The 23608-nt window shown below is 50.1% G+C and overlaps 1 protein-coding gene and 1 pseudogene across 1 annotated transcript in view; both read left to right on the forward strand.

Annotated features, from left to right (window-relative positions):
• LOC129327910 (zinc finger protein 91-like) overlaps window positions 1-23608 on the forward strand; it is a 224141-nt pseudogene that overhangs the window by 142965 nt on the left and 57568 nt on the right.
• LOC129327210 (major histocompatibility complex class I-related gene protein-like) overlaps window positions 3538-23608 on the forward strand; it is a 32899-nt gene continuing 12828 nt past the window's right edge. The window contains exons 1-5 of the mRNA XM_054975700.1: window positions 3538-3590; window positions 13826-14006; window positions 14950-15225; window positions 20001-20276; window positions 22230-22514. Coding sequence (XP_054831675.1) covers window positions 13940-14006; window positions 14950-15225; window positions 20001-20276; window positions 22230-22514 — 904 coding nt within the window. The 5' untranslated portion in view covers window positions 3538-3590; window positions 13826-13939. The remainder of the gene's footprint in view (window positions 3591-13825; window positions 14007-14949; window positions 15226-20000; window positions 20277-22229; window positions 22515-23608) is intronic.

Here is a 23608-nt window from a genome sequence, read left to right on the forward strand (position 1 = left end):
AGCCAGCTGGGTGACCTTGGGTGAGTCACAGCTCTCTCCGAGCTCTCTCAGCCCCACCCTCCTCACAGGGTGTTTGTTGTGGTGATAATAACAACATACTTTGTAAACCACTCTGAGTGGGTGTTAAGTTGTCCTGAAAGGTGGTATATAAGTCAAATATTATTATACAGAAAACATAACTGATAGCTAGGGTTCCCAGGTGCCCGATGGTGGTGGGCAAAATCCCAGGGGTTTAGCTTGTTGCCCGCTGATCCACCAGCGATTGGCGGGAGGTGGCAAGCCCCCCAGAGGTTGCCCACCCCTGGCAGGCATCCTGGGAACATTTGCTAGGCATGCACTCCCAGGGGGTGCGGCGATACCATTTCCTGAAGTGACATCACACCAAGTGACATCACAGGGCATGCTCCTGTGCTTTGCTTTGCTGGGCCAATTTTGGCCTGAAATGGGCCAGAATTAGCCGTTTGCAAAGTGTGGGAGCTTGCCCGTGATGTCACTCCTGGAAGTGAAGTCGTTGTGCTTGCACTGGGAGCAACCGTGCTGGGCGCACGAGGTAAGTGCCAGGCCCTCCCCCTCCCTGCTCCCACTGGGAGGGCATAGGGATGTTGCAACCCTCCCAACAGCTGTCAGCCCTATTCACCATGATGGACCTAGTCCTGGTTGACTTGTTCCCCGTTAATTTGTCTAATGCCCCATTTAAAGCCAACTATCTATTGCTCATACTGTGGCAGAGGATTCCACAAGTGAATTACTCTTTCAGTGAAGAGTCCCTTTCTTTCGTCCCTCTTGAAGGTATCATCCTTCACTTTCATTGGGAGCTGCTGTAGCACAGTGGTTAAGTGGTTCGGCTGCAAATCAGCACTCTACTGGTTCGAATCCCAGTATGTGGCCTTGGGGAAGCCGCTCCTCTACAGTACAGCCACTCCACTACAATACAGCTCCCCAACTGTACTGTAATAATACTAACTTGTTCACTGCTCTGGGTGAGGCACCAACCTGTCTAGAAGAGCAGTATGTAAATGCACAGTATATAAATGCCTCTCACTGAGGCTCAAGGCAGATTATGCCGCATTAGATTAGTACAGTCAGTATCAAGGACGTTTCAATAAACAATGCCATCAGGGATATAAATGTGAATTTGCAAAGACATATCAGCAAAAATCCAATACAGAACAGGAGAAATGCTGAAGCGGAGCGTAAGCAATTCTAAGACCCACATATTAAACAATAGAAAACAACCCAGTAGGATCATACCTCAAAAAAGACAAATAAGTGGGTTCTAGATCGAATCAAGCCTGGATTCTCCCTACAAGCTAAAATGAAAAAACTGAGGCTATCGTATTTCGGTCACATCATGAGAAGACGAGAGTCTCTGGAAAAGTCAATAATGTTAGGGAAAGTGGAAGGCAGCAGAAAAAGCCCTCCCCAGCCCACCCACCTGTCAGACTTCCGCGATTTCTGTCCCAGGCGTGACAGCAGCGGGCATACCCAGCCTGCCCGCCAGCCCTCCCCAGCGCGCCCATCTTTCAGCCCTCCACACTTTGGTCCCCGAGTGGCAGGGGCGGGCATGCTCAGTATTAATGACAAGAGTCTGCAAGGGAGCCGGGAGAGTGTAAGGAGGGCAGCTGCGCTCTGTACGGAAGGAACCAGGTTCTCTACTCAGCCATGGAACTTGTTGCGGAGTCACCCCGGCCTCTTATTCCCTTCCAGTCAGTGCTTCATCCTGGGGGTGGCGCTTTGCACATGCTCAAAGCCTTTGGACCATAGGTTTCCCCCCCACCCCAAGAAACCTGTGTGTGTGTGGGGGGGGACCTCAGTGGCTGAGGAAGCGGACAGCTTCTCGCCCAGCAACTGCCTCTGAACATGGAAAAGGAGGGAAGGATCTCAGAGCCAAGCTACAAGTGACGCCTGACACAGGTGGGACACTTGTCAGCTTCTCTCAAGTTTTGATGGGAAATGTAGGCATCCTGGTCTTGCAGCTGTAATGGAGAGCCAAGCTGTAAAACCAGGACGCCTACATTTCCCAACAAAACTTGAGGCAAGCTGACAAGTGTCCAACCTGTGTCAGGCGTCACTTGTAGCTTGGCTCTAAAGAAAACGAAGGAGGGGAAAGGCCCCTCCTTGGGAGTCCAGAAAGGCCGCCTGACTTTCCCATCAAGCACTCCCGAAGGGGTTAAAGGGAGCGAACCCGAAAGGCCAGAGCAGTAGCGAGGAAAGGGCAGTCGGGGAGGAGGGGCTCTTCCTGTCCACCTGCCTTTGTTTTTCCCACGTGTGCCTGCAGGGAGTGAAGGGGGATCTTGGGCTGGCCGGGGAGGGATCCGGTGCTGGGCAGTCTGGGGTGGGTGGAAGGGAAATGCCCAGGCAGAGGCAGGCCCTGACCCAGGAGCGGGAGGATAGGCACAGCCCTCCATGGAAGAAAGCAGCTCCCCCCCCCCCAGCGCCGGATCTGCCTTGCAACCTGCAGCCTTTAATTTCTAAAATTTGTGCCCCAGGTGGCTGCATGCGCGTCCGTCAGCCCTCCCCAGCCCCAGCTTAGAGCCCTTTGTATTCCCCCAAGGGGCTCTGTTGCCAGCTGTTGAATAAAATAATGTTCAAATGAAAATGCCCTAAAACAGGAAAGTTGTGGACTTATTTTTCTGTGCATTCTGGGAAGGGGTGGGGGGACTGCAGCCAGGAAGGAACGGGATCCTAGAATATGGTTTAAGTGGGCAGAAAAGACATTGTGTGTGGATTTTCAGAGCCAGATAAAGGATGGCTGGGGGGTGGGGGTGGGACGATGACTTGGCCGGGCTGGAACACGATCAGCTGACTGATTTCCGTGTAAGCAACTCTCACGTTGCCCCTTTTGGGAAATCGGAGGAGAAACGTTGCAATGGAGCGCGCAGAGAAGGAAGCCCTCCCGAGGGGAGGAATTCTTGCAAACTGCATGCACGGGGTGGGGTTCTTCTAATTTGCCGGGGAGGGGGCTAAAGAGTACAATTGTTTCCAAGGCAATTATTTCGAGCCGCTTCTTTTGGATTTTGGCCGCGCATCACAGCCGCGTCACACTTTCGGAACAGCCCCCGTTCGGCCGTGGACAGGAGAGGCTCGGGACCCCTGCTTCCCTCTGTCTAGGTCAGCCAGGGATTAAACCGGGGAGGGGGCGCTGCAAAAACTGCCCACACAAATTGCACAGCCCCCCTCCCCAGGAAAGGCTCGGCTTGGGGCTATTTCGGCCCGCCCTCCGCTGTCTTGAGCCCCCACCAGGTAGAGCCCAGCTGGACGGCAAGAGGTCAGGGACGCCGCCGGGGGGGACGAAACGTTTGCCCGCCAACCCGGTTTCTCCTGCCGTGGGAACGGGGCTAGCAGAGATTTGTGGCAGGGGACTCGGCCAGCTGATCCGCAAATAGGCAAAGGGAAAGTTTTTGAGCTGGGCAAACAGAGCTCTGCCCAGCAACCGCTGCCGCAATTAGAGTGTCTTTTTTCTCATACGTCAACCTTATGAGGTTGCGCTGATAAGGGGCGGGGGTGGAGTTGTGATATTTTGTAGCAATTTTTATTTATCTGGTAGGAACTTCAGGGGGTCGCGGTTCGCTTCGTCCGCTGCAAACCTGGTGAGGAATTGGCGGGGCGGGGACTATTCTTCTCCTGTTGCCAGATTTGGGGGGTGGGTGGGGGGATTTGAGTGGTTCTGAGTTCGTGGAGCCTTGCAGGAAAGATCCAGTTCAAGGGTCTCTTTAGGGGATTTAAAAAAAAAATCTGGTTCCAGCTAGGATTCCCTGGGAAATCCTGGGAAAGATGCAGCCGGAGGGTACTTGGGGGGTGCAAGGGGAGGGCTGAAGTTGTCTGTTAATCAGTTTTCAGAGGGGCACAAACCAGAGAGTTGGAGAGAGAGAGAAAGGCCAGGGATCTATTTACCCTTTGCTCTTCACTGCCCTGAATTATCATTTGATGTGTAGTAAATTGCTGCTCTCTGGGACTTCCTCTTCCAGACACCTTCTTTCTCTTGTCACCCTCCTAAAGGCTTTAGGTAGAGGTGGAATAACATGGGAGATAAGACTGGGCTCTGCGGAAAGTAAAACCAGGGTCCACACGGATCCTCACCCCCTGCTCCGTGTAAGCAGTACGTAGTATCTGTTGCTTTAAATATGTACCCCTATGCACTGCCTGTGCTTCACGTTGTCTAATGTCAGTCCTAGAATGGATTATGTTCGGTTTCTGTATTTCTTCTACTCTGTATTGGCTTCTTGCTAATGGCATGTCTTTGTAAACTTGTATCTATTTACCCTAAGGCATTGTTTATGGAAATGTCCTTGACACTATTGAAATGTCCTTGATACTGATTTTACTAATTTCATGCTGTGTAATGTGCCTTGAGTCTCAGTGAGAAAGGGGGATTATACATGACATAAATAAATAAAATAAACGCCACTATTAAGAGTTCCCCAAGCTTCCTGCTTGCTTCCCACCCTCCCCTGAGGAACCTCACTAGCCCTTAGGCTTTATTAAAAAAAACTAGCAACAAAGCCCGTTGTGGGGGGAAAAACACAACAGGCTCTAGAAAGCGGAGGGCGAGCAGGCAGGCATTTGCTGCTCCTCCATCACTGATTCCAGCTGGTGAAGGAGGGGTGGGTGGGCATTGTCATCTGCTCCATGCCTGATCTGCCTGATCTCGTCCATGTAAAGGAGTGATGGCCTTTGCCACCTTCCCCATGCCCGATACGTGCCAGGTAAAGAGGGGGGCATTGCCTCCTGTTCTGTTCCTGACTATGGCTGGGTGAAGGGGGCTGGGCACTGCCTCCTGCTCCATGCATGATTTTGACAGGTGAAGGTGGGCAGTGGGATTTACTACCTGCTCTGCTCCTGATCCCAGCTGGGTGAAAGGGGTGCAGCCATTGCCATTTGTTCTGCTCCTGATTCTGGCAAGTTGAAGGGGGGGGGAGGCATTGCTGCATGCTTGACTCTTGACTCCGGCGGGGTGAAGACAGGGTGGGCATTGTTGCCTGCTCAATGGCTTATTATGGTAGGTTGAAGAGGGTGGGCATTGCCACCTGCTCTGCTCCTTATCTTGGCTGGGAGAAGGGAAGAAGGGCACTTCCTCCTGCTCTGCACTTGATCCCAGCCAGGCAAATGTGCAAGGTGGGCATTGCCACCTGCTGATCCCAAATGGGTGATGGAGGAGTGGGTGGGCATTACCACATGCTCTGTCACTAATCACAGCTGGGTTAAGGCAGGGGAGGGCATTGACTGTCAGACTGTGGCTAGATAAGGTACTCTCTGCAAGATTCCCTTTAGAAGCAAGAATAAGTCCAATGTCTAGCAAAGGAAGCTTTATTGCAGAAAAGGTCCATTATAGTCCACTGTCCTGAATAGGAGACTCAGGATGGTACATGATCATTGTTACCAATGAAGAGCAAGCATAGGATACAGAGTAACAATACCCATCTGGAACAGCCTCCCCCCACAGTTCTCAAAACAACATCTTTCAGTCCTGGGAAGCTGCTCTCCTTCAAGGCCAATGCCTGGTGGAACGGTGTTAGACAAAACAGTCCTCTGGTGGGAATGCTGCCTGGGAACTGGTGCACCTGAGGAGAAAACACTTAAACACTAAAAGCATTAGAAAATGGAGTCAGTATGGTTAAGATATATACTGGACCTGACATTTCTGCCCCCCTTAAAATAGATCCCCCCCTGGTTTATATGGGTAGCGAGTATGAAAAGCTTTGGTCAATCTAGGAGCATGAACATGTGCAGAGTTCACCCATTCATCGTAACCAGAATCAAAGTCCTTCCACCTAATGAGGTAAAAAAGCTGATTTCTCTTGATTTTAGAGTCCAAAATTTGTTGTACCTCATAGTGTATTTGGTCGTCAATTAAAGTTGGAATGGGTGGAGCTTTGATATGCCATTTGTTGTCGGTGGGAGCTTTCTTTAAAAGGCTGACATGGAACGTATCATGCACATGGCGAAGGTTCTTGGGCAATGTTACAGCGACAGTCACTTTATTTATTACCTTGCGCACAGGAAAAGGTCCTAAGAATTTCAGAGCGAGTTTGCGGCTTGTCTGAGCTAGCTTTAGGTTCTTTGTGGAAATATACACATGGTCTCCTGGTTGTAATTCCCATTCGGCCACACGATGGCGATCTGCGTACTTTTTGTAATCCAGTTTGGCTTTTTCAAGGTGTCTCTTAATGATAGTCCATTGCTGCACCGCCTCCCCCCACCATGAGGATACATCTGGCAATTTAGAGGAATGGAGAGGGGGTGCGTCCAAAGGGAAGGGATTGAAGTGAGCCCCATATACAATTTTGAAGGGGGCTTCTCCCGTTGAAGCGTGTACACTGTTGTTATAGGAGAATTCAGCTAGAGGGAGAAGGTCCACCCAGTTATCTTGTTGAAAATTGATGTAGCAACGAAGGAACTGTTCTAATATTTGGTTTGTTTTTTCGGATTGCCCGTCGGTTTGTGGGTGGTGGCTTGAACTGATACCTTGTTCAATATTCAACATTTTCAAAAGCTCCCGCCAGAAGTTGGCAACGAACTGTCCGCCGCGATCCGAAATCACCTTGGACGGAAAAGAATGTAATTTTACGATGTGTTTTAGAAACAGATCCGCTAGTTTTCGAGCGGAGGGTATAGTAGTACAGGGGATAAAATGGGCTTGTTTGGAGAACAGATCTACCACAACTAAAATACAATTATGTCCTTTTGAAAGAGGCAGATCAGTGATAAAGTCCATGGAGATTACTTCCCAGGGCCTGTTCGGTGTTTCCAATGGTTGCAGGAGACCCGGAGGTTTCCCTTTTCTGGTTTTAGCGCTGAGGCAAATAGGGCAGGAACTAACGTATTGGGAAATGTCTTTGCGCATGCCCGGCCACCAGAATTGTCTTTGAACTAGGTGTAAAGTTTTCAGATACCCATAATGTCCAGCAGTGGGAGCATCATGACAGCGCTGCAAGATTTCCAACTTAAGGCTGTCCGGGACATAAAACTTGCTCCCAGCTAGCCAATCCCCCTGTGGGGATTGGGTTAGTTTGTTTCGCGGAGCTTTATTCCCCTCCTTCTCCACTTCAGTTTTAAGTTTCGATTTCCATTCTTGGTCGGCCGGGAGGGGCTGCTTAGCGCGGCTGCGAGTAGTCACCACGCCCCCAAGTTGCTTAGGCGAGAAGACCGTGTCGACAGTCTCCGCCCGCTTGCTCTTATGTTGGGGCATGCGCGACAGGGCGTCCGCCAAAAAGTTAGTTTTGCCCGGGAGATAATTGAGGGTGAAGTTGAATTTGGAAAAGAATTCCGCCCACCGCAATTGCTTGGCATTCAGTCTGCGGGGGCTTCGGAGGGCCTCCAAATTTTTATGATCTGTCCAGACCTCGAAAGGGTATCTCGCCCCCTCCAGCCAATGCCTCCAGTTAGTGAGAGCTGCTTTCACTGCAAAGGCCTCCTTCTCCCACACATTCCAATTCCTTTCTGCCTCTGAGAACTTTCTAGACAAGAATGCACAAGGCCGCAATTTCCCATCCTCCCCCTTCTGCAGCAAAACCCCCCCTATCGCCGTATCGCTGGCGTCGACCTGTACTATGAAGGGGGACTGTTCGTTGGGGTGGGAGAGGATGGGTTCCGTTACAAATTGCTTTTTAAGGCATTCGAAGGCCGTTTGGCAATCGGGGGTCCATTGTAGTTTAGCAGAGGGTTTTTTGGCTTGGTCCCCTTTCTCTTTGGTTTTCAGCAATTCTGTTAAGGGGAGTGTGATTTGGGCGAAATTTGCTATGAAGTCTCTATAGAAGTTGGCAAAACCCAGGAAGGATTGCAGTTCTTTGCGGGTGGTGGGTGTTTGCCAATCCTGGATCGCCTGTATTTTGGCTGGATCCATTTTCAACCCCTCTTGTGAGATACAATACCCAAGGTAAGTGAGTTCGGTTTTATGGAATTCACATTTGGACAATTTGATGGGCAGTTTATTCTTCATCAAGGTGGCCAGGACCTTTTGTACCATTTGAACATGTTCTTCCTCGGTGTCAGAATAAATTAAAACATCATCAAGGTACACCACCACCCCTTTGTACAGAAATTCATGTAGAACTTCGTTTATCATGGACATGAATACAGACGGGGCTCCCGCCAATCCAAAAGGCATAACTAAGTATTCATATTGTCCGAGGGGCGTATTAAACGCGGTTTTCCACTCATCCCCTGCCTTGATACGAACGTGGAAGTAAGCATCTTTTAGATCTAATTTCGTAAAGATCTTACCTTGGGCCACGACGTTGAGAAGGTCTCGGATGAGCGGTATAGGATAGGCGTTGTTGGTGGACACTGCATTTAGTCCTCGGAAATCCGTGCACAGTCTGAGCCCCCCATCCTTCTTTTTCACGAAGAGAACTGGAGCGGCGTGGGAGCTAGAGGCTGGGCGGATGAACCCTCGTTGGAGGTTGGTGTCGATGAATTTCCGGAGCTCTTCACGTTCATGGAGACTCATGGGATAGAGTCGTCCTTTAGGCAATGAGGCTCCGGGTAAAATTTCCACCGCACAGTCCGTTCGTCGGTGCGGGGGTAGAGTATCAGCTTCCTCCTCCGAGAAAGCATTTAGAAAAGGCCAGTACGGTTCGGGTATTTGGTTGACTTCTTCTTGGGTGAGGAGGGCCTTTTCTTTATAAGTTGGGTCTTCGCCCCAGTTTTGATTCCAACGGTGATTTTTACAGTTAGCATGATTGAAGGTAATACATCCTTGAGCCCAGTCTATGTAGGGATTGTGATCACATAGCCATTTGCTGCCTAGAATTAACGGGTACTTGGCAGTAGAGCTGATGACAAAGGACCTCTTTTCCCAATGTTGTCCCATGCCTGTGATCACCGGGATGGTTTCAGTCGGGACCGGATTCATGTTGGTACCATCCATTTGTTCAAAAATTACTGGACTTTGTAAATCCCGAGTTGGTAAGACCAGTCCATTGACTAGAGCTGGGGCTATGATGTCTCTTGAGCAACCCGAGTCAATAAGAGCTTGCACCCGAATGTGCATTTTTCTCTCTGGGTTGATTAAAGTCACTGGCATGAATAAAATGGACCCAGGTGGCCGGTTCCGTGCAGGGACGGGCTTGGGGCGGATCTGTCGTTTGGGCCCTTTTACGACAGATCCATCTCGTTTCCCGACTGGGGACTTTCTGGATTGACTTCTGTAGATGGGGAAGCGGGATCGTATTCCATAACTTCTTCCGCTTCCAGCCCTCTTTCTGAGGCTGGCCTTTGGGAAGCGCCGCGGCCTCTGTTTGCTCGTGGAGCTGGAGTCGGGCGTTGGAGCGTAGGGAACGGAGCAAGGGTTGGACGCCGTAATTGGAGCGGAGGTCTTTGCACAGGCCGGTAGGGGCATTGTGCTGCAAAGTGACCAGCCTGTCCGCATTGCAAACACAGCCCTTGTTGCCATCTAGCATCTCTCGCTCCACGGGTGGCGTAGCCAGCTCCCCGAGCTCCCTTCTGTAAGGTCAATGGTCTTCGTTGTCCCGTTTGTTGTTGTTGCTCAACCAAACGGACTTCTAAAATGCGATTTTCCACTTCGCAAACAAGTTGAATCCAACCTAACAGCGTAGGGGGATTGTCTTGCATGAGGGCTCTGTCCAAAAGTCTCGGATTAAGTCCTTGTTTGAACAGAATAATTTTTGTGGACTCCTCACACCTGGGGCACTTGGCAGCCAATTGTCGGAATTTCGTGATATAGTCTCTCGCTGCCATGCTGCCCTGCTTAATGGCCTGCAATTCTGTTCGGGCCCTGGTTTCCTCTAAGGGATCTTCATATTGTGCTCTAATAGCATCCACCAACCCCTGGAGAGTATCGAGTTCTGGGGCCCCGATATTATATAGTCCTACGTACCAGTCCGCTGCTTTCCCTTGTAAACGGGAGCCGAGGTGTTCAATTTGGCTGGCCTCGCTGCCGAAGAGGTGTCCCCACCGGTTGAAGAATTGCACGACTTGCACTAGAAAAAAGCCCAGTTTGGAGGGATCCCCGTCAAAAGTGGCGTCTAGTTTCACCCAACCCATTGGGAGGTCTTGCCTCGGAGCCGGGGCTGGGTAGAAGTCCGCCGGAAGCCTCAATGGCACTTGAGGTATGAGGGGACCCGGTTGTGCTGGCGGTGGCCTCACCGGTTGAGCCGGGGGTGCCGGCCTCGGCTGGGCTGGCGGTGGTGCTCTCGGCAGGGCTGGTGGCGGTGCTCTCGGCAGGGCTGGTGGCAATGCCGGAGGTGCTGGCCGTAGCGGTTGAGGTGCTGGCGGTTGAGGTTGGTGTGGCGAAGTAAGAATCGGCCGCTGAGGGGTGGGTTGGTGGGGTCGCAGTGGTGTAGGTCCCATCGGTTGGGTCGGAGGCGGTCTTACGGGTTGTTCCAGTGGCAAACGTATCGGCTGCAGCGGCGGGGTTAGTTGTGGTCGAAGCGGAAGGGGCCGCAGCGGCGAAGGCCGAATGGGTGGAAGGCCGCGCGGGCTTGCCCCTCCGGGCGTTGTTGTTCTGGGAAGCGTCGGCTGGCCTTTTGGCGCTGGTAGACCATCTCCCGGAGGTTGCCCGACGGGAACAGTTTCGCGCGGTTGACCAGGGGCTCCCCCCCCCCGATGGAGCCACGGGTGCTCCCGCTTGGTCCGGCCGGACCGTTTTCGGGGAAGTATGGGGGGGTATCACCGGTGTATCACTTGGCTTTTCCTCCCCTTCCGTAGGCCTCTCAACGGGGGTCTCGTCTGGCGGCACATCCCCTCCCGTGATAGGAGGTTCGATGGGAGTCTCACCGGATGGCACAACCGGGTGGTCCCTTCTCGGTGGAGTTTCCCGCTGAGGGGGAAGTTCCTTGGGTTGTTCTCCCGATTCGCCAGGATAGGTGCCCCCCCCGCCGGTAGGCGACGACCGCTGCTGAACTTCCTCCATCGGATAGGAGATGACACTTTGAAGGGTAGCTATCTGTATCGCCATCTCTTCAGGAGACAGTCTTTCCCCTGCCCCCATTGAGGAAATTAAATGAATGGCGTGAGCCAAGCTTTCTTCCATATCCATCAGCTTAGCTTCTAATTGTTGTATACGACTTGGCCCTGGTTGTTCGCTCAGGGAACCTTCATTCACTGTACTCACCGGGGAGAAAGGGCCCCACGGAGGAGGGTCCCCTTGAACTATTCGCGACCTCGCGGCTAGAATTCCCTTGGCCATACCCGTCACGGCCGAGATGCTGGTATCTACCGCATAGGTGCGACCTCGTATCTGCTCCCAACTTGGTTCAGGGACTTCCGTTGGCTCCTTCCACGGGGCAAGTTCGGAATAATCCCAACTCAGGGCGCCTCGGCGAGACGTGTCCCCCTCCATCTGCTCAAACGTCCTGTTCCAATATCGCCATGGTTGGCTGCTATCTAGTTCCGGGACGGTTTCTAGGCTTCGGCGCCCGTCCATCGAGACTCGTGGATGGAGTCCACCTGCCCGGCGCTCTCTGGTTTCTCGGGGTCTGGCTCCCCACTCCGACGGGGTGGGCACCGAGATCAAGGGGAGAGCGGTTGCTTTCGGCCTTGCCCCGAGATTGCTTTCGGTCTCGTTTCGAGTACTGAAGTCGATGAGAGGCAGGGTAGAAGTGGAGGCTCCGGTTCCGTTCCCGGTTGCTCCCAGCTCCTGGGAGTCTTGGGTTTGCACCGGTTGATTGTCGGGAGACGCATACGGATCAAACAAAGGATCCCTGTCCGGGACAACCTTGGATTCCGCTGGGCCCGACGCAGACATGATTGGTAACAAAATGTCAGACTGTGGCTAGATAAGGTACTCTCTGCAAGATTCCCTTTAGAAGCAAGAATAAGTCCAATGTCTAGCAAAGGAAGCTTTATTGCAGAAAAGGTCCATTATAGTCCACTGTCCTGAATAGGAGACTCAGGATGGTACATGATCATTGTTACCAATGAAGAGCAAGCATAGGATACAGAGTAACAATACCCATCTGGAACAGCCTCCCCCCACAGTTCTCAAAACAACATCTTTCAGTCCTGGGAAGCTGCTCTCCTTCAAGGCCAATGCCTGGTGGAACGGTGTTAGACAAAACAGTCCTCTGGTGGGAATGCTGCCTGGGAACTGGTGCACCTGAGGAGAAAACACTTAAACACTAAAAGCATTAGAAAATGGAGTCAGTATGGTTAAGATATATACTGGACCTGACATTGACACCTGCTCCACTCCTCGTACTAGCTGGCTTAAGACAGTTGGTGGGCATTGCCACCTGCTCCGCTTCTAATACCAGCTGGGTTAAGGCAGGGGGGAGGGCATGGTCACCTGCTCCACTCCTGATTCCAGTCGGGAAAAGGAAGGTGGGCATTGCCATCTGAGCTGCTCCTGATCCCAGCTGGGTAAAGAGGGGTGGGTATTGTCACCTGCTCCGCTCCTAATATCTGCTAAAGCAGTGCATGGGCAAAGCCACCTGCTCTGCTTCTGATCCCTGTTGGGTGAAGAGGGTGGGCATTGCCAGTTACTCCACTCCTAATACCAGGTGGATTAAGATCGGGGGTGGCATTGTCACCTGCTCTGCTCCTAATAACAGCTGTGTTAAGGTGGGAGGGGAAATTCCACTTGCTCTGCTCCTAATACCAGCTGAGTTAAGGTAGGTGGTGGGCATTGCCACCTTCTCTGCTCCTAATACCAGCTGGATTAAGGCAGGGGAGGGCATTGCCACCTATTCTGCTCCTAGTACTAGATGTTTTAAGGTGGGGGGTGGGCATTGCCACCTGCTCCATCACTAATACCAGTTGGGTTAAGGCAGGGGAGGCCATTGCCACCTGCTCCACTTCTAATACCAGCTGCGTTAAAGTGGGGGATGGGCATTGCTGTCTGCTCCACTCCTAATACCAGCTGCATTAATGCAAAGAGCAGGCATTGCAGCCTGCTCCACTCCTGATCCCAGCTGGCTGAAGGATGATGGGCATTACCATCAGCTCCACTCCTATTTCCAGCTGGGTTAAGGTAGGGGTGGGTGGGCATTGTCACCTCCTCCACTCCTAACACCAGCTGGGTTAAGGCAGGGAGAGGGCATTGCCACCTGTTCTGCTCTTAATACCAACTGGGTTAAGGTGGGGATGTGGGCATTGCCACCTGCTCTGCTCCTAATAACAGCTGGTTGAAGGCTGGAGGTGGGCATTTCAACCTGCTCCACTCCTAATATCAGCTGAGTTGTTGGGTGGTGGGCATTGCCACCTGCCTCACTCCTGATCCCAGCTGGCTGAAGGGGGGTGGGCATTGCCACCTGACCCGCTCCTAATACCAGCTGGGTTAAGGTGGGGGTGAGCATTACCACCTACTCTGCTCCTAATACCATCTGGGTTAAGGCATTGGGCAGGCATTGCCACCTTCTCCGCTCCTAATACCAGCTGGGTTAAGGCAGGGGTGGGCCTTGCCACCTGCTCTGCTCCTAATATTAGCTGGGTTAATGTGGGGGTGGGCATTGCCACCTGTTCTGTGCCTACTACCAGCTGGGTGAAAGCGGGGGGTTGGTATTGCCACCTGTTCCCATCCCGATCCCAGCCTGGCCTTCCTGCCATGGCACATTTTCTGGAGGGACATGGTGCTTTGCCTGGGCTTCCCTCTGTGGCAGCGCCCTCTGGTGGTGCACAGGGGTATAAAGTGAGTTGTCTGAAATATGCTTACTCAATTATATAGTAGGATGGATATTTGTATGCCATCTTTTCTCCCAAACAGCACCTCCAAGGCTGTATTTATTTGCTTAAAACATTTGTTTGGGGAGGGAGAGGGAGAAAAGGGTATGTGTCCACTTTCGCTGCACAAGACCCTGGATAGTTCTATAAATTCCCACAGGTGCTCGTTCACCTCTCTGACTCGCTTTGATCTCATCCTGTCCAGGAACCAGCAAGAGATCACTCCTTTTTTGGAACCAGACAAGAGAGATCCAGTGTCCTTCCACAGCAAGTTGATTGCAACCACCACAGTGCAGGGCTGTATGAGACCTATTATAAGATGACCCATCTTTGGAGAGGCTCTTTGCTCCTGGTAGCAGCTGCGTTCTTGCTGGAGGGCTGTTTTGGTGAGTATCTAGAAAGGGTTACACTCCCTCCTTTTCAGGGGAAGGAGATTAGTTTTGTACTTGGCAGAATTGCCTGTGGAACATCCGTGCAGTGTAGTAAGTGAAAGTTGATTTGGAGCTCTGCATTCAGGTGAGGCTGAAGTTTGTTCCCACTTCCTTATTTGAGGTTCTAATTTCTGTATGGCACAGATGCATTCTGATGAAGCAACTGGGATTTCAACACCACCACCAACCCCTCCCTCCCAGCAAAACTACCACACGCCTCAAAATTCATATAACTTGTTCCCAAGTAGGAGTATGGAAAATGGCCATCTAGAGCAGCTGTCTGTTTCGTGGGTAGCTTTGTGGAAGGATCTGGTACATGGATAGGGAATAAGGGTGTGTCGTGCCCCTTCAGCATGCATGCGGAGAGGACCAGCTGCACAGCTAGGTGAGATCACATGGTGGCGGAGAAGATTCCTTTCTAGCATGGGCAGGCTCAGAGATTCTCCTCTTTCTGTCACATGATTCTGATCACATGTGACTTCCCGTGATGAACATGCAGTTTCATGGGTCCCCCTGCTGCTGCCTAGTCTTCAAGGGCCAACCTGGGTCTGGAAAGAGAGAGATTTTCCTGGCATGAGCAAGCATTAGTTGTCATTCCACTGGTGGTCCTTCCTCAACTTTTGTATGGCATGGCAGGGACAATCCGAAAGGCATTGAGGGGAGGGGGGAATTCCCCAAGAAATGTGCTTCATTTTCATAACTGTCGAGCAATTTGTGCAGCGTGCAAATTGTGTCATCGGATGAGGAGGCCTATGTCAGATTTATTTTACAGGCTGTTGGCAGTGTTTCAAGGTAGGAAAAGGGAACTTCTTCATGTCTCCATTAAGGGGGCAGAGAGCTCTGGGGTGGTTTGGGGGTGTGGCTACAGGCCCCCTAACTGCCTGACTGCTTCTTCTAGGTTCCTCTTGGCACTCCTTGCGCTATTTCTACACCACGATATGGGATCCTGTCCGGGATGTGTCTGATTTCATTGCTGTGATATACGTGGATGACCTGTTCGTTGGTTACTATAACAGCACCATGAAGAGGGTGGTGCCTCAGGTGTCCAGGATAAGGAAGGTGGAGGAGGACAACCCACACTTCTTGGACCGGTACACCAACTTAGCCATGCTTGATGAGCTGAGACAAAAGATGCACCTAAAGGACCAACGGCATCTCTACAATCAGAGCAGAGGTAGGGGGGAAGAACATTGTTCTGGATGTTCAGGCCTGATTCAGGTATAGGTGTCAGTCCCTGGCAGTTAGATCCCTGAAGCCCATCCACAGTGAAACACTGATTCCAGCAGAAGTAGCTTTATTAGAAACCACTCAGTTCAGGTCTGTACTCCATCACAGAGATTGACAGAAGTAACAATTCAAATCAAGCATCCCCTGTTATAGTTGAGTTTCCCGCCCTCCAATTAAGAGTTAGGAATTGGGCGCAAATGCCTACAAGAGCTCTGTGAGAACTAATCTAGTTTTGACTACACATTAGGTACACAGCAAAGTTTCCCAGCATCTGAGAAGAACAGTAAAAGCTGGCATGTAGACACACCAAGGTCACTGCTAGCCGAGACCAGCATATTTCTCTAAGAGAACGAATGAGGCCCCTGTTTGGGTCTCGTGCAATGAACAGCTTAAAGTGTAGGTATGATTGACCATAGAGAATACCAGAGCATCTTAGCAATAGTACAGTGAAAAATCTCAGGGCAATGAAACTTGGCATGAACAATGAAACAATAAAACAATCATGGGTATGGAGGCAGGCATTCATGACAATAGGTGTGCACTTAAGAAACCCCAGGAGTCTAGTGAGCTTCCCTATATAAGAAGATTCAATTCTTGGTTTTGTTATGGGTATAGTACACAAGGAATAGCATGTCTAGAAGAGATTTTTTTCTGGTCAAAACCAGCAATTGTTCCCCTGCATTCCTGGCCATGTCTGTGACAGCATGTCCTTCCCATAACTGTAATCACCACACCACGCTGGTTTTTGTGGGGTGGCTACTGTTGAACAGGAGCAAGCGGCCGGGTGAGTCATGCAGGTCAGGTGGTAGCAAGTTGACCAAGTCAGGTGGTAGCAAGTTGACCAAGTCAGGTGGTAGCAAGTCAGGTGGTAGCAAGTTGACCAAGTCAGGTGGTAGCAAGTCAGGTGGTAGCAAGTCAGGTGGTAGCAAGTCAGGTGGTAGCAAGTTGCCCGATGGTTGCTGCTGGGCCTGGCCCCAGTGAGTCCTCCATCAAAAGGCCAGACAATCCTGGAAAGGACCCCTCCCCCTTCTTCTGTCCCTTTCTGACAGAAACCAAGGCTTGACCACATTGTTGTGGTTGCTTAACAATGGCCACTGAGGACATCTATTTCTGGAAGCTCCAGGCACTCCTTTATCATTTAGGGTTTTTTTAATCACAACCACCCATGTAGTGTTTTAATCACAACCACCCATGAGCCTGTGAAAGCGGGGAGGGCGGAATATAAATACAATAAATTAAATTAAATTAAATTAGTTTTAGATTTTTCTGCAAACTTGGAGCATTTTTCAGCTTTGGAGAAAGATCTGTCTTCAGCCTCCAGATTTGGCCACATTGAGAATTAAAATATATACAAATGGGGGACCCATAAGTATTTGGGGGGGGGTAATATACTTTCCCCTCTTCAACTATTTCTGTTTTCCTTCTCTGAAAGAGCCTCATAGTTTTTTCTTTTCTCCTTCCCACCCACCAGTCAAACTGCCTTTATCTTCTCCAATGTATTCAGTTCGCCCTCCTTCCTTACCCCTGGCAACCTCTCCCAGGGAAAAGTCTGGCCAAGTTTCGCAGTGGGGAACTTGCAAGGACTTGCATGGGCATCTCATTTCCCCCTCTCCCACTATTTCTTCTTACCCTCCTCTTTGCAATCCCCATATGCTCATCTTTCCTTGCTTTCCTCTCTCCTTCCCACCCTCCCATCTACATTTTATCTGCCTCCTGCATTTATACTTTGCCTTTCTCCACAACGGGTCTGAAAAACAGCATACACAATTCTCTTCGGTTTTATCCTCACAACAACCCTGTAAGTTAGGTTGGGCTGAGTATGTGCAATTGGTCCAAAGTCATCCAGCAAGCTTCCATAGCAGAGTGGGGATTTGAACCCAGGTCTCCCACATCCTAGTCTGAAACAACCACCACAACATACTGGCTTTCTTGCGTTGGCTGCAGCTGTTGAACAGTAGCAAACAGCAGTTGTGGATGAGTCATGCGTCTTGCCCACTGGCTGTTTCCAGCCCTGACCCCATGAGTTCTCCCTTCAGTGTTATCCGCATAGGCAGTCTCCTAATTAGTTGGGGGAATTAGCTTTATGAGGCTTTGGAGCCTCATTATCCTGTTATGCATCTTTCTCCGGGGCATAGAGGGGCGTCAGTCAGTCAGCTGTTCTGACTCACACTCGGGTAACTTTCCAGGCTCCCAGTGGCTGGCATCTGCTCTGGGCCAGGTAGTGCCCTGGACTGTGGTATATGGGAAAGAATGTTTGTGATATTCCATCCATAAACTGCTCTCTTAGCCTGAGGCGGAGTCATAAGGGCCAAAACAGTCCTGGAAAGAGCTCTTTCCCCCTGCCTTTTTTAGACAAACCAGTACTTTAGCTGGCAATAGTGTCGTGTTTGAGGGTATCCATTTCTTAAACCTACAGGTACTTCTTCTATTATTTTACCCACAGTTTTTTGCTTGTTTATTTATCATCATCAACATCATCATAAACTATTTCATTGGCTCAAAGTATTAGCAAACAACTTTAAAAACAGTAAGTCCAATTAATCACTATACAAATTAAAACCGATGAAATATCCATTAAAACAAAATGCATAATGAAAATTAAAACCATAAGCCTAAGTAGGAAAAAGTACAAAATACATAGATAATAATAACTTATTATTTCCAGGGTAATGCATCAGACCCAGTATAGGCTAACAGACTATCCATCAACCACACTAAAAACGGGATTTTGGCTGAATCTTTATAACTGAGGAGAAGCCAGCAATATCACAAGTTTATTCTGGTAGGACCTCCCAAGGTATTGTAATAAAATATTCTCAAGGAATCTGATTTTCAGATTTCAGATATTTCTGTACGCCTGAGACTCTTCTCAGGTTTATAGAAAGATATGACTGGTTTGCTCATGGTTCAAATCTTTGGATTTAAGTATCCACAGATTCAGTGACATTGAGATTATAAACCATCTTGCTGTAACTTCCTATGTGCATCTGAGCATGTGCAGCATACCTATTACTCACTGCAAAGCTTCTGTCTTCACCTCTCACAAAATCTGGGATTAGCTGTAAAGGACCGAAAAGGCTTAATTCTCAGGCAGGTTTTCTCTCTAAAGCCTCTCAGTACAGAAAAGGTTTTCACTGTAGAAGGCCAAACAGGAGAGGGAGGGCATAATATCCAGGTAGTTTTAAGCTCCGCCACCTCTCATTACAGAAAAATGAGGCCTTGGGGGAGGATCTAAATAAATGTGTTTCAAGAATAATGGCTGCTCTGAATATCAAGACTTGAAACTACTCTTGAGGGAGAGGCGGCATTCACTGATATCACTTCTGGTTTAAAACAGAAATGGTGGGAGTTTAGTGGGGGCGGTTTGCCCCCAAACCATGTGATTTCACTATGTTTTTGGCTAATTTGGCTCTGCTGAACACCTGCTGAGCACCACTGCTTACCTGGCTCATAGGGGGAAAGGCCGAGAATGGACTTCCCGGGTGCACTCCTGGGGCTGGCACGTTGACATCAGTGAGATCATTGCGCTGCCCTAAGAGCGCTGGTGCAGGGCCGTGCACTAGAAGCACACCAAGAACATGCTGAAAGTAAGTGCTGGGTTCCCCCATTCCACCGGGATGATAAGGGGGCCTGGCAACCCTAGTGCCATGTAATGTCACACACCCCCTTTCTGGTGTGTGTAGATAAATAAATCTCACTTCCTTAATGAACGTGAGTGCAAATTTGGGTCACAAAAACATTTGCTAAAATAAATTAATTACATTTTTGGTGCCAAAAAACTCTTAAAATTTGCACTGACTGTGAGTGCTCCCTTTGTAGCTGAAGGAATGAAACCACACTGCGTCCCTTGATCCACAGCTGAAGGAACTGAGGTTCCTTTTGGGTGATTGAGTCCGGTGTCTTGAGGTGGGGAACCTCTAATGCAGCTAAGAAGAGAAAATGCCCAGCCTGACACAGCATTGGGGGATGCAAATAAGGGGCTCCTCTGCTTTGAGGGAGTTGGGCAGTCCTTTCAGAAGTAGGGAGTGTGAAAAAAATGGAATTAAAAATAAAAGGATTTCTCATAGAAAAACTGGGAAATTTGAGGGAGCACTAAAGTAATTCCTAAAGTAATTCCTGTTGTTGTTGTTGTTTAAACCAAGTGAAATTCTGAGTGACAAGGGAGAAATCATGGCTCAGTCTTTGCATGCAGAGGTTCCCAACTTAAGTCCCCAGCATCTCCAGTTAAAAAGATCAGGTAGGAGGAGCTGTGAAAGCCCTCATTTTGAGACCTTGGGAGAGCACTGCCAGGTTGAGTAGAAAATACTGACCTTGACAGAGGAACGGACTGGCTCGGTAGAAGGTAGCTTTTATGTATTCATACACTTTTTAAGAGAAGGTTTTACTTCCTCAAAACGTATAGCCTGAAAAAATTGTGTAATACAGGGTTAGATAATGAAAATTTTGTCGTATATTGTTGGCATATGCATCATCACAGATATGTTTATTGTTTAAATGTGTCTAATTTTGGCAAAATGATATGTTTGGTAACAAATTATTAAAGTGTTCAGGGTTAATAAAGTTTAACTTTTTTTTTTTTTAGTTCTATAGGAGGGTTATGGTGACAGAAGCCTCACCCTGACAAAAAGGGCAGAGCAGAGTTAGGGCAGTGGTCAGAGCGGAAGGTGTGTGGATCTGATCCTGCTCCAGCTCAGGTGTCCCCACCTGGTGGGTCTCTTTCAGGGTTGCACACCTGGCAGTGTACGTTTGGCTGTGAGTTGAGTCAAGACAGGTACAAAAGAGGATTTTCCCACATCGGTTATAACGGCGAGGACTATCTCAGCTTTGACAAGGAGACCCTCACCTGGACAGCAGCCACGGTGCCCGCTCAGGTGACCAAGAGGAAGTGGGATGCTAACTTGGCAAGGAATAGATACATCAAGAGCTACCTGGAGGAGGTGTGCATTGAATGGCTGCAGAAGTTCCTGGACTATGGGGAGGAGTCTTTGCTGTGGAGAGGTGAGGACAGCCAAAGGCTGCAGTCGCTTCACACACTCACCCTACCTGCATGAACATCTAAGATTAATCTACCTGTGGTGTAGAAGAAGGGCATAGAATTGTGTGCTGTACCTTATCATTCTACAGGTGTGTGGAGGGGTCATGTTTTTGAATGCTTCTACACAATTAAAAATTCCCTACAAGTATAGCAGAGAGGATTTGGCTAGAACCTTTCTCTCTGTTACGCTGATGTTGTACTTGTAGGGAGGATTTTCTCTATTAAAAGTTGGGTTGCCAACCTCCGAGTGGAGCCTGGAGAGCTCCCAGAATGACAGCTGATCTCCAGATGATAGAGATCAGTTCTCCTGGAGAAAATGGTTGCAGTGGAGGAGGGACTCTTTGGCATTATAACCTGCTGAGCTTCAGCCACTCTGCAAACCTGCCCTCCTCAGACTCCATCCCCAAATCTCCAGGTAGATGCAAACCTGAAGATAGCAATCCTAATTAAATGATGTATATACAACCTGTAGTCTAAAGCAGTACAGTCTCTGCTACCCTTTTGGGAATCCACCCCTTAAATCATTGATACACATGATGAAAATGTACAGCAAAGATTCTCATGTGCTGGAACACTTATTTTCCATTATTAGGAAAAAGACTCCACTGGATCTGCACTAGACATGGGCACGAACAGCATTACGAACGGGGAAAAAACCCACTAACAGGCTGTTCGTCTGTTCACGAATGGGCTGTTCGTGAGGTGCCATTCCAGCCGAACAGGTGGTCATCGCAAGCCTCGTTCGTTGCGTTCATCTGCTGTTTGGGAAGCCAGACACTCAGGCGCCTTCAATCAATTGCCTCGGCAACAGAGGGAGGGACTGCCTGAATTCTGTCTGCACTCCCTCTGTCGCCCTGGGAACCCCAATCAAAGCCCAACTTAGCTTGATGGGCAGGTCTTCCTTCCAAGTGTGGAGCTGCAAATTGGTTACAATTGGGAGCAGACACCAGGGGGGAGGGAGGAGGGGGGTGTTCTGTGGCCCTGGGAACTCCAATCTCATCCCTGCAAACCCTGTTAGGCAGTTCTGACTGCCAACCACAGACCTCCTGCTTTTCTTAATGAGACCTCTGTTTATAAAAGGGCACTGTGCTCCCAGTTCTGGTTTTCAGTTTCAGCAAGCAGTGGAGTGGGACAGAGCTGTTGCTAGCCTTTTGGGAGAGTGACAGGGAGAGTGCATTGGAGCTGGGATTTTTTGTGTGTGGTGTGTGGTGGGTGGGCACATGGGGGTGCTGCCGGTGAGCAGCCAGACCCCCCACCCCCTCTGGAGGAGGCAGCCTCCTGCCGCCTCCCCTAGCCCACCAGGCCCGGTGGCTGCATTCATCACCCATCTTCCGGCCTCCGCTAGGAATAACAAAAGTTAGGCCTGGCAGGCGGGCACATGGGGGTGCTGCCAGTGAGCAGCCAGACCCCTCGCCACCTTCCGTAGCCTGCCAGGCCTGGAGGCTGCCAACATAACTCACCTTCTAGCCTCCACCAGGAATAAAAGAAGCGAGACCTGGTGGGCAAGCACATGGGGGTACCGCTGGCGAGCAGCCAGACTCCCTGCCCCCTCCAGGGGAGGTGGCCCTATGCCACCTCCCCTAGCCCACCAGGCCCGGCAGCTGCCGACATGACCCACCTTCCAGCCTCTGCTGGGAATAACAAAAGTTATTGGGTGGGCACATGGGGGGGGTGCCGCCAGCGAGCAGCCATACCCCCCGGGTGCTGTCAGCCAGCGGCCAAAGCCCCGCCCCCTAGAGTCCTCTGCTTGTACCCGGGGCAAAAGACAATTGATGGCTCCCATTGTATCCATGTGTGGGATATTGAGTCTCCAAAACAAGGGGTGGGACTAGTTGGCCACAGGGATCCCTTCCTGGCATCTATAATGCCAGCCAACAGAAAGATTAAACCATGAACCACTATTGCCGCTTTCTCAGAACCTCCAACAGTGCGAGTGACACTCAAGGCATCCTATGACGGCTTGGAGACCCTCGTCTGCCGGGCCCATGGCTTCTACCCCAAAGAGATCGATGCCACCTGGAGGAAGGATGGGGAGGTCTGGGAGCAGGAGACCTTTCGTGGGGGTGTCGTCCCCAACTCGGACGGGACTTACCACACCTGGCTGAGCGTCAAGATCCACCCCGAGGACAGGTTCCGCTATCAGTGCCACGTGGAACATGACGGCCTACCGGAGCCTTTGGATGTGGCCTGGGAGGAGCCTGGTGAGAGACCAAAAGGGAAGGGGGGGAAGGTTTGGGGCAGGCAACTTCAGGAGGTGCGTTTCTACCCCAGGAGGACGAAGGATACCTCCAAGAAGAGACCCCCCCCAAAACTAATTTAGTATCACCTATTTATACCATATGTATCTCATTATTATTTTTTATAGTAATTGCTAGTGATTCAGTCATTACAATAAACAATGAGACAGGGCAATCCTGTCTTGTTCCTCTGTGCAATTAAATTTTTCCAATTAAGTCCTGTTGCTATCATGTGGATTTATGTATGTTGATAACCAGGTGTTATCAACACCTGTTTTTTCCCCCAAGATTCAAGTCCAGTAGCACCTTAAAGACCAGCAAGATTTCCAGGGTTTAAACTTTCGAGAATCAAAGCTCCCTTTATCACATACAAGCAAGAACAGAGATCCAAGAGCCAAGAGTTCCTCTGCTTCCTCACTGAGACTTCATTCAGTGCATTTTTTGGACTGAGATTTGAAAGGACTTTGAAAGAGATTTGGAAATAGTATCAGCAGACGCCCTGTCTAAATTGGCCTTCATCACTCCATTGAAATCTTCCCCAAAAAGAGTCCTCCAAAAACTCATCCGCTTTATCCAATATTTTACTATATAACTGAGTAAGCGTGTTTCAGATGAGTCACTTTATGCCCTGGTGCACCACCAGAGGGCGCTGCTGCAGAGGAAAGCCAAGGCAACTCACCATATCACTCCAAAAAACATGCCGTGGTGGGAAGCCCAGTCCAGGAACTGAAGCGGAGCAGATGGCAATGCCCTCCCTGCACTTTAACACGGCTGGTATTAGGTGTAAAGCAGGTGGCAATGCCCACCCCCACCTTAACCCAGCTGATATTGGAAGCGGAGCAGGTGGCAATGCACACCCCTCTTCAGCCAGCTGGTATTAGGAGCAGAGCAGGTGGCAATGCCCACCACCCAACAACTCAGCTGATATTAGGAGTGGAGCAGGTTGAAATGCCCACCTCCAGCCTTCAACCAGCTGTTATTAGGAGCAGAGCAGGTGGCAATGCCCACCTCCCCACCTTAACCCAGTTGGTATTAAGAGCAGAACAGGTGGCAATGCC

The sequence above is a fragment of the Eublepharis macularius genome, chromosome 4 (genome assembly GCF_028583425.1).
Source record: "Eublepharis macularius isolate TG4126 chromosome 4, MPM_Emac_v1.0, whole genome shotgun sequence".
NCBI lineage: Eukaryota > Metazoa > Chordata > Lepidosauria > Squamata > Eublepharidae > Eublepharis > Eublepharis macularius.